Source organism: Dipodomys ordii, unplaced genomic scaffold, assembly GCF_000151885.1.
Source record: "Dipodomys ordii isolate 6190 unplaced genomic scaffold, Dord_2.0 Scaffold195, whole genome shotgun sequence".
In the NCBI taxonomy this organism is placed as follows: domain Eukaryota; kingdom Metazoa; phylum Chordata; class Mammalia; order Rodentia; family Heteromyidae; genus Dipodomys; species Dipodomys ordii.
The window spans coordinates 1614463-1629623 of record NW_012267411.1 but is presented as its reverse complement, the minus strand read 5'-3'; the positions used below and the strand labels follow the sequence as shown (position 1 = coordinate 1629623).

Sequence of the window (15161 nt, the reverse complement as noted above, 5' to 3'; positions counted from 1 at the left end):
AATGGGAACAGTTTCAGTTTTACATACATAGCAGACCTATACTTAAAAAATGGTTAGGATAAGCCAAGGGCTGGTGGCTCAAACCTATCATCTTAGCTACTAAGGAGGCTAAGATCTAGAGGACTGCAGTTCAAAACCAGTTTAGGCAGAAAAGTCTGCAAGACTCTATTGCTAAAATAACCTGCAAAAAGCCAGGCTGGAGGCATGGTTCAAGTAGTAAATCAAGAACTGAGCAAGTGCAAGGCCCTGAATTCAAACCCCAGTACTCAAACCAAAAATTAAGATAGTAAATGTTATGACAGTAGTGGTTCACAGAAAATATAGGAAATACAAACAATGCATCTAAAAAAGCAAATCTGATTCTTAGAGAACTGTACCACTCTTTGAGTTGAACAGGTAACAGAAGAAAGAAAAAAAATGGATATGGTTCCTCCTCTCCTGCTCCCTTCCAGAAAACTTGGAGGCAGTCATAAAGACAAGATGCTGACCTCAGAATAAATGGCAGCATGGGCTGGGAATGTGGCTTAGTAGTAGAGTGCTTGTCAAGCATGCATGAAGCCTGGGTTCAATTCCTCAGTACCACATAAACAGAAAAAGCCAGAAGTGGTGTTGTGGCTTAAGTTGGCAGAGTGCTAACCTTGAGGAAAAAAAAGGTTAGGGACAGTGCCCAGGCCCTGAGTTCAAGGCCCAGGACTGGCAATAAATAAATAACAGCAGCATGAGCAACCAGAAACTTGAGGAACCAATGTACATGGTGGGTATAGCCTTCAGAACAGGGACCAGAGGAGACCAGGGCCGAGAAGCCTGAGAGACAACAAGACTTGCCCAAAGTGCACTGGGCCCTGCAGAATCCGGGTGGGATGTGAGTGGAGTGGAAGGTACTAGAAGCAGAGACATAGGTAAGAAAGGAACACCGAGGTATCAGGAAAGGCATCTGCCTGCCGGGATGCGAAGGGCTGAGGCTCGGAGGCCCCGGTGGGTTGTGTTAACTGGGGCTGACAGGGAAGTGATGAAAGATTTTCATTTCAAGACCAATTTGATAAATGTGAATTTGGGGGAGATTAATTTTGAAGTAGTGAGCAGGGAAGGTGGAGACAGGAAGAGCAATTACGAAGCTAGTAGAAAAGTCTAGGTGGCTAAGGAGCAGGCGAGCCTGCGGTGGGGGCTGGGGAGTAGAAGGAGAAGGACTGTTCTCCAGGTAAGAGGGAGAGATTCTCAGAAGATGGTAGGGATGGGAAAACACAATTTTCCCTGGCACTGGGGCCTAAGGAGTTTAGGGAATGGGGGTACAAAGACATTTGGAGGGGTTGTCCAATGCAGCTTCCAGGGGTTTTGGTATGAGCACTTAGCAGGGCCCCCAGATAGGAAGGGGGTGGGGTTACAGAAGTGGCTAACACTAAAACTCCTGTAAAAGAAAAGGAGGTTTTCTAAAAGCTCTAGGGCTATCTACCATGTAGAGGCATCCTGTTAACTCTGTTTGGGAAGCAGAATGTCTTTAGTTTGTTTAAACCTAACTATTACATAGCGGGCCTGTCTTTGCCAGTCAGTCCTGTGTCTCAGTCACATTTGCAATCGTGTTCTCTCTAGGTCTTGCTTCTGCAAAGGATGATGAGGAAGGACACAGTGGCCAAGAGGTAGGGGACAGGTTAAGAAAGAGGCCAGAGTCTGGAGTCTGAGGATGTGGCTGGTAGGTATCTGGTTTGTGGGTGGGAGACATGGAGCTGCCCTTATCCGAAAGTGACAACCAGGGACACTTCCTAATGTCCCATTCTCTGCCTTGCCAGTCTGAAGCATGATTTTATCCTGTCACAAGTAAAAGGTGCCTCTGGCTCAGAAGAATCAAATCACCAGGCAGCCACCAGGAGCACCTGAAATCCCTCATAGAGGTGAGTGCATAGGGCTCAATATGAAACATGTCAGATTCCCATGGGTGGCGGGGGAAGGGGAGGGGCCCACAGAGACAGAGAAAATACTCAAGTTGCCAGACAAATGAGAAACAGGTGAAATCCAGTGTCGTGAGAACCCCACATCACCACACCACCCTGTCCTCATGTGGCAGATGGGTTTTGTATGTCTTTCTCAGCCGCTTCAGTCCAAAGAATCTTCTTTATCACTGCCCTTCAGAGCCAGTGACAACTGGGGCATGCTGAGACAGGAGGAGGCAAAGGACTTTCACACCCACTTAGCAGGCACAGCACCATCAAAAGGACACCTTGAATTGAAAAGCTATCTCCACTCCATCATCCAAAGAAGCGACCCTTCATGAAAATACTAACAATCCCAACACCAAGAGCAAACTGAACAGCAGCAGAGAAGATGTTCAAAAGGGGAAAAAGGGAGAGAAATCATCAGTGTAGATAGATGCCCTGAGGTTGCTTGGCAACCATCTTTGCTAACACCTTCTTCCAAAAAGGAGTTTGCATCAGCTCCTGTGATTCCCTGAGGTGAGCGCTCTGACCACGAGGCCCCAAAGCTGGGGCCCTGGGAGGAGAAAGCCTTTCACTGATGGGGGCCTGAGGGCTTCCTTGCCAGGCCACTGGCTTATGCAGGCCATGATGGACAGCTAGTTTCTCTGTACCACTCTGCCCAATGGACAGTCTTTCCTGACAGGGATGGGCTAAATGATGCAAAACAGGTGTCCAGGTGATACTGAAGAAAGGGGTTGCTCTGCTCCTTGGAGTAGCCCATATGAGCACCTCCTTAAGTGCAAGTTCTGGTACCTGCTTGTTTTACCTTAGTACTAACCTTGCTCCCAGTATGACAGACATTAGGATGTGATTAGAGAGCACAGCTTCTGGAACCAGTCTGACTCTGGGTTCAGATCCTAGATCTACTACTTCCCAGCTGGACTACCTTGGGTAAATCACTTAACCTCTCTGAGCCCCAGCTTCCTAATCTCTCCAAAGGGATAGAGAATAGGATTTGCCTTCTGGGGTGGTGGTAATGAATGAAAAAAATGCACATTTAGCTCTATGCCTGGCACCTAGTCAGTATCAAATGAATGACAACCAAGATGGTTATTTTAAAAGTACATATGCAAAGCCAGGAGCTGGTGGCTTACACCGGTAATCCTAGATACTCAGGATGCTGAGAGTCAAAGATTCACATTCAAAGCCAGTCTGGGCAGAAAAGCCCATTAGACTCCATCTCCAATTAATGAGAAAAAAAAGATGGACTGGAGACTGGCTCAAGTGGTAGAGCACCAGCCATGAGCAAGCAACCCAAGCAAGACCGTGACACTCGGCAAAAGAAAAAGAAAAAGTACTAACGGAGTTCTCCAGAGCGTTTTTACCTATGCCTTTGCAGTCACAATCTTTGCTATCAAAACAGCTTCCCAGCTGGGCATGGGTGGTTTACGCTTGTAATCCTAGGACTTGTGGTTTAAGGCTAGCAAAGGCAGAAAAGTTTCCGAGACCCCTTCTCAACCCATAACTAAATGCAGTGGAGGGTGTCTGTCATCCCAGCAATGAGATTGGGAGACTCATGGGTCCAGAACAGCCTCGGCAATAAAGTCCATGAGACTCCATCTTCACTGAAGAAACTGGGTGTGGTGACATGCACCTGCCATCCTACCTATGATAGGAGGCTTAAAATAGGTTGATCACAGTCCTGGACAGGAAGTGAGACCCTGTCTTAAAAAAAGGACTAGAGGCATGGCTTAGCAGTACAGTGCCTACCTAGCAAGGATGAGTTCCAGAGTTCAAACTGCAGTACCAAAAAAAAAAAAAGGTTCCCAAGCAATCCTCAGGGTGGGCAGTATTTAGAGCCACTTCCCCAGGGGGAGCCACTGAGCAGTCTTGTTGGAAATATGCCTCCCTGGCTGCTGTGTTCCCCATCAGTCTCCAAGACTCATCGGGAAACTAAAGTGCAGGGACCAATCCAACTCTATCTGCTTTCATTCCAGGAGTCCTTAAAGAACCAAGATCACAAATGTTGATAAAAGAGGACTGGAAGCCCAGGCACACTTTCAAAGAAGTGAGAACACTCTCTGTCTCCTAGAAGTGGCAGATTGGGTAAAAATAACGATAATCATACCCAAAGCTGATGTTATTGGATGCCTGATTAATACACAGGGACAAAGTGCTTGAAACTCCTACGCGTGCAATGCCAATCAACTTTCTGTGTGTATAACAAAAAAAAAAAAAAGGGTAACAGAACCGATCCCTGTAGGCGGTTTTACTGCCCAGTTCTGTGACATTAAGTACATTCTCAATGTGGTGTTCACCACCGTCCATCTCTAGAGCTCCTCAGCTTCCCTAGATGAAACTGTATGCACTAGATAGCAACTCCCTTCCCCTTTCTCCATTTTCAATGTCTCTATAAATTGCAACTACTCTAGGAACAGCACATAAGTGGATTCATACAATGTTTTATCCTTTTGTGGCCAGTCTGGGAACCTGTCTCAAGGACCCTCCACAGCCCTGGGATTCTGGGCTCACCTGTGATAGTGTCCCCACACTGGAAGTCCTGGCCCTCCACCCCAAACCCAGCCCTGACTCCATGACCTGTTGGCATACTGGTTCCCTGGTGGAGGCTGTCCTTGAAATGTTAAATGTTCACAGACCCACGGCTAGTTTCCCAGCAGGTACATGGACAGATAACCACTTCTGTGTTCAAAGAGTCTATCACCAACCCACTTTTATCTTCCCTGTGATGATGACCTGCCCGAGTATTTATTTGGTTTCTTTTTTTTCCCCCTCAAGCACCCAATCCTTTAAAAATCGACAAGTGGAATTGTGTTCTGAAACCACAGGAATAAAGCATCTCCATAAAAGCCAATGCTTTGACCACAGTGACACTCCAGTCAGGTGTAGTCTCTGATAGCCTCAGCCCACCTGCCCAAAGGGACTTCCAAGTTCTCCTCATGACTCAAGCGCCTTGAAGTCCAAACCCAAGTCCACTGGGTAGAAGCAACCACTTTGTGCCCTGCCACAGAAGACAGGAAGAGAAAGCCAGCCAGCCAGCATTAGCTGGGAGCCATCATCCCTCAACACTGCACCATGTTTAATTCTTGCCACTCAGTTTCAGAAAAAGCCCACACCACTGGCTAGCCTACTCTGTTTCCCTTCTAGTTAGACCAACACCTGCCTCCTACAGGTCCTGAGTAAACACTGGGCTACCTCAGGACTTGGCTAGGCTGGGCTGTAGCTCAAAGGCAGAGAGAGTTTACCTAGCAAGTGCAATGTCTTGGGTTAGATCCCCAGTACTAAAAAAGAGATTTATACCCCCCACCCCGCCCCTGGCAAAAAAAGAAAAGGGCTTGGTAAGGACAAGGTCTCTATGTGCTCTGGCCACTTCAGAAGGATAGCATGAATGAAACACATGCCCTGATGGCAAGATGAGAGCATTGGACATAAATTTAAACCTACACAGAAAAGCATGCTAAAGCCAATCTGCCTAACTTTCCTAAGTCAGCCAGCAGATGCAGGCTGCTAGAAGGAGTCAAGATGGCCCCACTGTCCTAAACGGTGCTGTGGACCAGTGGCATGCAGATCAGAAGCCTTCAGGAGCCAGACCTTCCCCCGCTCTCCCTATTTTCCAGTCCTTAACATGGAAATCTTGAAGCCAGCTGCTCCGCGCTCCGTGGTGAGCATCTCCATTCCAGACATATCCCACGGGTAATCAAACTGCAGAGAACGCCACTCGTATTTCCAGCCTGACTTCCAATATAAACGGAAATCCTTAATGCTTTGCCATGGTGCTTCTGACATGAGGGGCCAGCGAATAATAAATGCCATCATTATCAGAATCAGTGCTTTGGTGGGGGGTCCCCTCTCCCCTCAGTGAGGAAAGGCTGGGCCTCCCAGAATGAGAATGTGTATGTTATATTGTCATCACTGACCTGGGACAGAACCAAAGGTTTGGAGCAGTCCCCTGGGAAACCTCTGGAGGACAGTTCCTTAAGGATCTAGTCCTCTCTCTCTCTCTCTCTCTCTCTGTAGCCCCTCCCAGATGCAGCCCAGCACCAGGGGGGTGGCCACAGTGGGAAAGTTCTGCTGAGTAGTTGGTAAGACTGCCTGATACAGGCTGTAGCCTCAAGACATGGTAGTAGCAGGCTATTCTGTCTTTTATGATTTTTCTTGTGTTCTCACATATGTGTATGTGTGCACATGTGTGCTCACGTGCACATGTGTCCTGGGCTGGTGCTTGAACTCAGGGCCTCTGGGTCTCTCTCTGCTTTTTCATTCAAAGCTGGTCCTCTACCACTTAAGCCACAGCTCCACTTCTGGTTTTTTGCTGATTAAGTGGAGATAAGAGTCTCAGGAATTTTCCTGCCCAGGCTGGCTTCAAACCAAGATCCTCAATCTCCAGAGTGGCTAGGATTATAGGCAAGAGTCTCCAGTGCCTAGCTTGTGTTCTTACCTCTTTAACTTTAGAGTCACCAGGGTGCGACCAAGGTGATTTTACCTCCCAAGGGGACATCTGGCACTGTGTAGAGACAATTCTGATGTTCTAAACTTGGAGAACACCACCACCGGAATTTAATGGGAAGAGGACACTGCTTAAACCAGACAGTCTCCACCACACAAAAACACCTGGCTCAGCGTGCCAGCATTGCCACTGGTGAGGAAGCCTACACTGCCCTTGGTTCCACTATCTTTACTCTGATAGTTAAGTTTCTAGAACATTCTACATTCACTGCTTTGGGCCTCCATATATCATTTCCTTCAACACCATCCTGACACACTCCACACATGGATAGCTTCCATTCATCTTTCATGTTCTGGCAGAAGCAAAATTTCTTCCGAGTGGGCTTTACTGAACCCTTATGCTATAGCAGGCCACCCTGCCACACCCTCCTCCAGCACCTCACTGTTCCCTTTCAGGTACCAGAGCAGAGCTGGCCAGTGGGATGCTAGCTCCATGAATGGAAGATGCCAAGAATGCCACGTGGGTGTGACACCAGAGGCTTCCCTGGTGCAGACATCATGAGGTGAGTGTGATGGCCTTTTCTGAGCTGATACCCACAGCAGTGAAAGGCAAACCACCCTGAGTGCTTCCTGTCATTCATGTAGGAACAAGGAAAAAACCACAGTACATATGAATCTACTCAAATGCACATAGGCTGTCCTGGCAGCTACGTGGGGATGGCAAATGGAGACAGAGAAGGAGACTTACTTTCCACTATTATAGACACTATGTTGAATTTTGAAACTTAGGAACATTATTATTATTATTATTATTTTGCCGGTCATGAGGCCTGTACTCTAGCCCTGGTCACTGTCCCTCAGCTCTTCAGCTCAAGGCCAGTGCTCTACCACTTGAGCCATAGTGCTGCTTCTGGCCTTTTCTGCTTACATAGTGCTGAGGAATCGAACCCAGGGCCTCATGCATGCAAGGCAAGCACTCTACCACTGAGCCACCTTCCCAGCCCCGAACATTATTTTTTAAATAGCTTTTAGACCAGGCATGGTGGCTCCTACTTGTATTCCCAGCTACTTGGTTTGGGTTTGTTTTTGAAATGTTTTTTTTTTTGGTCTTTTCTTTTTTGGGATTGGGGATCAAACCCAGGATGTTGCAAAGCTAAGCAAAGTGCTTTGCCACTAAACTACATCCCAGCCCGTTCCCAGCTACTTGAGAAATGGAGATAAGAGAATCCAAGGCTGGCCCAGGTCAAAACACATGAAAAACATGCAAAGCAAAATGGGCTGGAGACATAGCTCAAGTAGTAGAGAACTGGACTAGCAAATGCAAGACCCTGAATTCAAACCCCAGTTACCACCAAAAAAATTAAAAGTAACTTTTAGATAAATGTGTGGTAACAGTCTACATTTTTGAAGATTTTTTTTAAAAAAGCCAAAACAAACAGAAACATAGGTTATTTATGTTGTTCAAAAAAAAAGAAAGCTCAAACACCTGGACTCACACATAATCGTAGCTATTCAGGAGACCGGAGGATTGTGGTTCAAAGCAAGAAAATCCCTGTGATTCTTATCTCAAGTTAACCACCAAAAGCTGGAAGTGGAGCTGTGGCTTAAGTGGCCTTGAGCAAAAAAACTCAGGGACAGTGCGCAGGCCCTGAGTTCAAGTCCTAGAACCAGTACATGTGCGCACGCATGCACACACACATACACACACACACACATGTGAAGCCAAATCACAAACCTAATAGTTTCATAAAATGACCCTTAATGGGCCCCTGACCTAACCAAATTGAAGCATGAAAGATAATATTGTATACAGAATTTTAGTGTGCCCATCCTGTCTAACTTCCTGCTCTGAAAGGACCCAGGGCCACATTTTTTTCATGGGCCAGTAGTGGGCCTTGAACTCAGGGCCTCTTGCACTCACTTGGCTGTTTTGCTCACAGCTGGTACTCTACCACTTGAGCCACATCTCCAGCCCACAAGCCACTTTCCTCCACATTAGTACCAGGCACATGGGAATACTTGCATGTATGATAAGACACTCATTACAGAAGCATAGTATTTTCCAAATAACAGGGTGTCTATTCTTGGCTTTGCTGTTTGGGTCATGAAATATCTTCTGCTCATTAGTTTGATGCAGATGTAAAGCTTATTAATTCTCCAAGCCCTGAATTTTCATCTTTCCTCCCTACCACCATTCAGCTGCTCCATCTCTCCTGGTCCTTCCCCCCTCCACCCTGGGCAAGAGAAGAGATGATAATGAATGACCAAAGGTAACAAATGTTACTTGTTAGCAAAGGGGGAGGAAGGTGAGAAAGACGTTGAAATTAATGGTGAAAATGAGGTTTATCTGTGTAATCTGTGGACTTCAGTGTCTTCCCATCTCCTATTAACATAGATAACGGAGTTGTCTGTTCAGTGATAAAGGGAAGCTGGATACAGTTTCCCATAAATCTCCAGGGCTTGTCTCTGGCTTCCAGCTTAGAACAGAATATTTCATCCGTCTCTTTGCTCCCATCTGGTCCTAACTACAAGAGTTCTAAACCTAGGCAGAGCACATCACCATGTTCACTGTGCTCTACTGTGCTCTAGCCCATTTCCACTGGCATGCAGGGGACAGCAAGCACTTACAGGCACAGTGAGATCTTCCTGTGCCCCAAGTACTCCACCTATTTACCTACATCAGATCACATCATGTGTCCAAACTTACATACGTGAGCTTTTAAGAGACCCTAATGAGAATGAGATCTATGGGATGGATGGATGGATAGAGATAGATAGATAGATAGATAGATAGATAGGTATCTACAGATATGGATATATAGCTCATGGGGCAATGATGGCTTATTCCTGTAATCCTAGCTACCCAGGAGGCTGAGATTTGAGAATCACAATCTGAAGCCATTCTGAAGAGGAAAGTCCATGAGACTCATCTCCAATTAACCACTAAAACCACCAAAAAGCTGGAAGTGGCGCTGTAGCTCAACTGGTGAAATGCCAGACTTGAGTGAAAAAGCAGAGGCCCTGAGTCCAAGCTCAAGTAATGGCGTATGCTGCACACACGTGTACACACACACACATACACAGGCATATGTTGCACACACATGTACACACACACACACACACAATTATTTTTAGATCTCCTAGTACCTAGGAGGAGGACAAAAAAAACAACTTTGTAGGCCTCTACTTAGCCCAAAGTACTTTTCTTCGGGTCTAAATAAGACTTACCAAGGGCCACTTACTAGTTACACACCATTAAAAACTGTAATGTCCAAAGAAATCTTTGTTCTAAAAAAAAATCATTAGCTTTATAAAATTGTGACAAAATGCTTGGCTCTAAAAATGGAGTTCCTGATACAGCATATGTTTTCCCTTCATCACAGATTAGTTAAAAATCCAAGTTAATTAGAATAATAAAGTTTTCTACAACTAGCTTCATTAATAAATGATGGTGACAGTCATAACAACAATAAAAAGGGACAAAAGCAAACATTCTGTAGGCATATACTACATGCTAAGCCCTTCTGTGTTATCTCCGTGAATCCCCACAGTAGCCCTATTAGCTCTTACAGTCAAGGTCACTTTCAAGCCATATGAATCATAAACAGGCATCTCTTTCAAAAAGTTTGGATGATGAAATTAGAAATGAAAAACATCTTCTCTAAATCAGAAAGGTTTCTCTCAATTTGCATGAAGAGAGAAAAAGAGAAGGGGAAGGAGGCAAGGGAGAAAGAGAGGAAGAGAGAGATCTTGAAAAGTCAGAAGAATGACCTAGCATGGACTTTCCTACCATAGCCACAGGTCTGATTAGGTACCAAGGTCACTAGGACCCTCCTCTTAAGAAAGCTGACATCTTCACTGATTCAGGCCAACTGAGGTCAACATCCTCCCTACTAGAGGAAATATGTTACACTGAGTTTCACACTCGGACCCTCATTTTCTTTTTTTTTTTTAACTGTATTTTTTTTTTGTCTTTTCTTTTTTGGTACTGGGGATCGAACCCAGGACGTTGCACTTGCTAGGCAAGCGCTTTGCCACTGAGCTACATCCCAGCCCCAGACCCTCATTTTCTGGGGGCCAAAAGGGTTCACAGCTATTTGTATGTGAACTTGTGTATGAGGTGCTGTCATTTTTGCCACTAAGAAGTCAAAAATGGAGAAAAACATACCCGGTATTCTCAATATTTCTGAAGTGTTTTAAGGTCTTTTAAATGTGATGGCTTGCTTTACTTTTAAAGTTTGCTTAGAAACAGCGTGTCTGGTCTAACTGCATCTCTCAAAGGTAGGTATGTCCAACAATGGGGCATAGGTCGAGGGACAGTGGAGGACAGTCCTGCCTTCTTACTTAACAGATAGGAGCACAGACCCAGAGATGGGGAAATGCTACCCAGGGTACACACCACCATTCAGCAAGTGAACACTAGACTGTCTCTTTACCAGGCTGCTCTGGATAGAATCCTTGTAAGTATATCTCAGAATGGAATTAGCCTCAGCTTGGAAATGAGGTGCTGATTGGGCAAGACCCAAATGTATTTGCTAAATTCTTCTTGACCATAATTATAGGTAATTTTGGATGGGATGATACTATTGATGAGAAGAATTTATTGTGGAGATTTCAAATAATTCAACTAACATTTCACCTTGATACAGGTGGAAACCTGAATCAAAGATAGGAATGGGAAAGAAACAAGTTATTCACAAAAACCAGCTGGGCTCATGTCTGTAATCCTAGCTACTCAGGAGCCTGAGATCTGGGAATCATGGCTGAGGCCAGCCTGGGCAGGAAAATCTGTGAGATCTTGTCTCCAATTAACCACCAAAAAGCCAGAAGTGGACCTGTGGCTCAAGTGATAAAATACTAGCCTTGAGCAAAGAAGCTCAAGTACAAAACAGGCCCTGAGTTCAAACCTAGAACTGGCATATACACACCCCCCAAAAAAATCCAATTGCTTGCTCTGTCTTCTGGAATTGTGGCTAGAGAGGTAGAAGGTAAATGACTCTTATTTCACATTTCCAGACTAACTTCCCTTCCTGAGTTTGGTCTAAAAAAAAAATAGCATGTTACACCAATGTTCACAGCAGCACACTAGAGGAAAAATGGAAATAACTCAAATGTCCATCAACAGATAAATGGATAAATAGAATGTAGTATATATAGTATGGAATGTTATTCAGCCTTGAAAGGAATGAAGTGCTCGTACATGCTACAACATGGACGAACCTTGAAAATATCTTCCAAATGGAAGAAGCCAAAAAGGACAAAATTGTATGATTCCATTACTATGATGAGGCATCTAGAAGAAGCACCTTTATAATGACAGGTAAACTAGGACGCTAGGACTAAGGAGAAGGGGAAAATAGGAAGTTATTGTATAATGAGCAGAGAGTTTCTGATAGGAATATTGAAAATGTTGGGAAATTGATAGTGATGATGGCTGTATAACACTAAATGTACCTACAACCACTGAAATGTACTCTCAGAAATAATGTAGTGAATTTCAGGTTAAGTGTATTTTATCTCAAAAATACAACCCTTTGTTTCTCAACTAGAATTCCTAAACTGTATTTCGTGCATTCATTGCCAATGAAAGCCCAGATTTCTCAAGACCCGTTTACTGTCAACAGCACCATAGTCAGTCATGTACGTTTATACATACAGACTGAGTAGCACATAGGCCACTCTGTGTCCTGCAGTAACCTATCTACCAACACATGTCGACACCAGAACCTCCACAAGCCAGCTCCAGTGAGGAGGCCCATGGTGAGCCTAAGACCACCAAGCACACTGAAATAGGGTCTCATCCTCTAAGTTCCTCACCACAGGATAAAGTATATGTATATCTGATCTGCAAAAATGAATCATGTGCATACATGTGACAGGTCGTCAAGAACTAACTGTTCACTAAGCTCCTCCACCAGGAATGAAGAGATTAAGCCCATCCATTGCTATTTTGGTGAAGTCTGCGATTGCATGGTTTGAACAGTAGGCATCCTGAATGCAAATGCATATAATTAGGAGCTAAATCTTTGTACCTTTACAGGACAAAGGACCTAATAAGCAGGATGTACCATTTGTGACTTCAGAGGAGAGAAGTTTTCCTTTTTTTTCCTTAGAAGAATCCATTTCTCAGGAGGCAAAGAGAATCTGAGAACAAGGACCTTGTGAAAAAGAAGTGGAGGAAGAGTTGTGTGTATTATAGATGACTACAAGATAATGCATCCCCCCTGACCCACAAGATGGCAGCTCTGTGCCACACAGTACCATGACCTTTACTCAACTTGAACTTCAAGGTTTTCACAACCTCATCGTCTTCCTTGGACACACAGCTGAAGGGTGTGATAACTCAATCCTACAAGCTTGTAAAGATATCAAGAGTTTGTCAGCAGAGAAAAACCACCTTCCCAGGGCCAACACCATGGACATTTAGCACAAATAAGCCGCCACTTGTAAGAAGTCCACTTGATATCGTTCCCCTGTGCATCCTAAACACACGTCAAGATCACACTAAGATACTGAGAAGCAAACATCTTTAGAATAATGTTTTGTTCCCAAAGTGCTTAATTAGCAGAAACACTGCTAAAGAGCTCTCCTTGGAATATGCATTTTAACCTCTGTGTTATTTTTTTCTGAAGTACAGATTTTCCTCTCACTGGATGGTCAGGAAATCACTGGACACAGAAATCCACATCTCTGGGCTGGGAAGGTGGCTCAGTGGTACAGTGCTTGCCTTGCATGCATGAGGCCCTGGGTTCGATTCCCTAGCACCACATAAGCAAAAAGGAAAAATGCCGGAAGTGGTGCTGTGGCTCAAGTGGTAGGGCCCTAGCCTTGAGCTGAAGAGCTGAGGGACAGAGTTCAGGCCCATGACCGGACCCTCCCCCCCAAAAAAAAGAAATCCACATGTCTGTAGGTGTCAATCTAAAAATGGGTTCCATTTTTCCAAGCAGGTTTCCGCTGCTTTTGGGGTAACATCCCCTTTCAGAAGGGGGACTATATCCATCCACTGTTGGGTGAACCATGCTCCCGTGGCCTAGTGATATATGAACTTTGGATATACCTCCCACCCATTTCTTCTGCCCCTTTGCACTCCAAGTTGAGCCAATTATGTATCTAAGACCTCAGTTAGTATATGACAATTCAAACAAACCCATCCATCCATCTGGCCTCCCGAGTTGCTCCATTTGAAGTCATAGGCCAGAGTTAACCTTGGAGGCTTGCAAACACACCCAGGACAGGATTTATTTATGACAACCAAGTGTGTTCAACAACCAGCACCAACAGACTACAGCTTCACTCACATGTCTAGATCTGGAATGATCTATCTATTCACTGTGTCCAATTTCAGGTACCATATTTCCAAGTGGGAAAACAGAGATTGGGGGGAGGGGGATGAACTAGTGGGGTGTGTGGCTGGCCATATACCCAGATGCCCCTAACCCTGGTCACTACATGACAATGGGTGACCCAGCACCAAGTGGGAAAAGTGTCTCTTGTTGCATAGGTTTGTCACCTCCAGTGGTTTCCAATTGGAGAGAGTTTGAGAAGTGGCATCAGGAATGACTGACCATGTGGGCTTGATTAAACCAGTTGTGCATTTTCCCATAGGGAAGACTGGAAGGCTGAAGGGACCCTTGCTCCTCATTTCAGAGACCCCCCCTCCCCAATTTGGCAATGATTCACATCAGGAGGTTCAAATGTGGACTCCAACTCAAGTGCAGCAAACTTCTGCCTTCCATAGTCTCCCCCTTGAGTCCCCCCTCCCCCCCAGTTGTATTTAGACTTTGAAAGAAGTTAACAGGAGTAGCAGCAGTAGTCACCTGGGCGTGCTCAATTTTTGACAAGCCTTAGTCACTCTGTACCCAGCAGAACAATTCACATTATATTCCAAACCCTGTGAAGATCTGCCACACATGCTAACACTAAAATGCCAGGAGCTCCACTTACCTTCTTTATTAAGCCTCATAACCTCCCTGCTTTTTCCACCCTCTTTTCCAGCCTCTTCTAAATCTACATCTGCAGATGAAAAAAGAAAAAGAGGAAAAAAAAGAAAATGAGGAAAAAAAAAAAGAGGGAGGGGGAGGGAAAAAGCCAAAGTCAAGGGGGGAGGGAGAGTGTGTTTATTTGCAAACACATCGATCTAAATATTGTAGATGAAAAATCTTTCGAAAATTGACAATGTAACGTTTTCTCCCAAGTCTGGATTTTACATCTACCTGGCCCAAATAGGTACCAAAAAAAAAAAAAAAACCCAACTATGCAAGCAGCAACAGAGTAGCCTTTTAAACAGATCACACCGTGGGGCTGCGAAAGCCCACCCCGCGGGCTGCCACGGGGAGCCGGGCACCGGCAGGCAGACAGCCAGCCAGCCAGCCCTGGAAGCCGGGCCTCCGGTGCACTGATGCTCTGCCTCCGCGTGTATTTATTTAGAGGGAGAGGGGGGGAGAGGGAGCAGCATGGAGGACACCGGGGGCCACTCTCCCTCTCGCACACACACTTTTTCCCGGAGGCTCCGGGTGAATGGGGAGGGTGCAGGGTAATAAAGGGAGGGGGGGCGGTGGGGTTCTTACTGTCGGAGCAGTGTAATTTGGCGGCGTCGATCCAGGAGGACCAGGGTTTGCCCAGAAACGCCTCCGGACTGGGCACTTTGCGATCCAGTGTCGCCATTGCTCTTCCTTCTTGTTGCTTTTTCCCTGTTCCTTCGGCAGCAGCAGCCGAGAGACACGGGATTCGAGAACGCTCCGACGTCATCTTCGGAACGTTCCGACATTGAGTTGCTCTGGAGGGGGAGGG

The 15161-nt window shown here is 45.5% G+C and overlaps 1 protein-coding gene across 3 annotated transcripts in view; it reads right to left on the bottom strand.

Moving 5' to 3' along the window:
* Nucleotides 1–15154, bottom strand: part of LOC105999670 (ataxin-7-like protein 1) — a 109371-nt gene extending 94217 nt beyond the window's left edge. For 2 of the 3 annotated variants that reach the window (XM_013034743.1, XM_013034745.1), the window contains exons 1-2: nucleotides 14939–15125; nucleotides 14316–14384 (exon numbers count right to left, since the gene is read on the bottom strand). In XM_013034743.1, coding sequence (XP_012890197.1) covers nucleotides 14316–14384; nucleotides 14939–15119 — 250 coding nt within the window. In that variant the 5' untranslated portion in view covers nucleotides 15120–15125. Of the gene's footprint in view, nucleotides 1–14315; nucleotides 14385–14938 lie in introns of all 3 variants that reach the window. The other variant, XM_013034744.1, reaches the window with a different exon arrangement.
* Nucleotides 15155–15161: the final 7 nt, after the last annotated feature.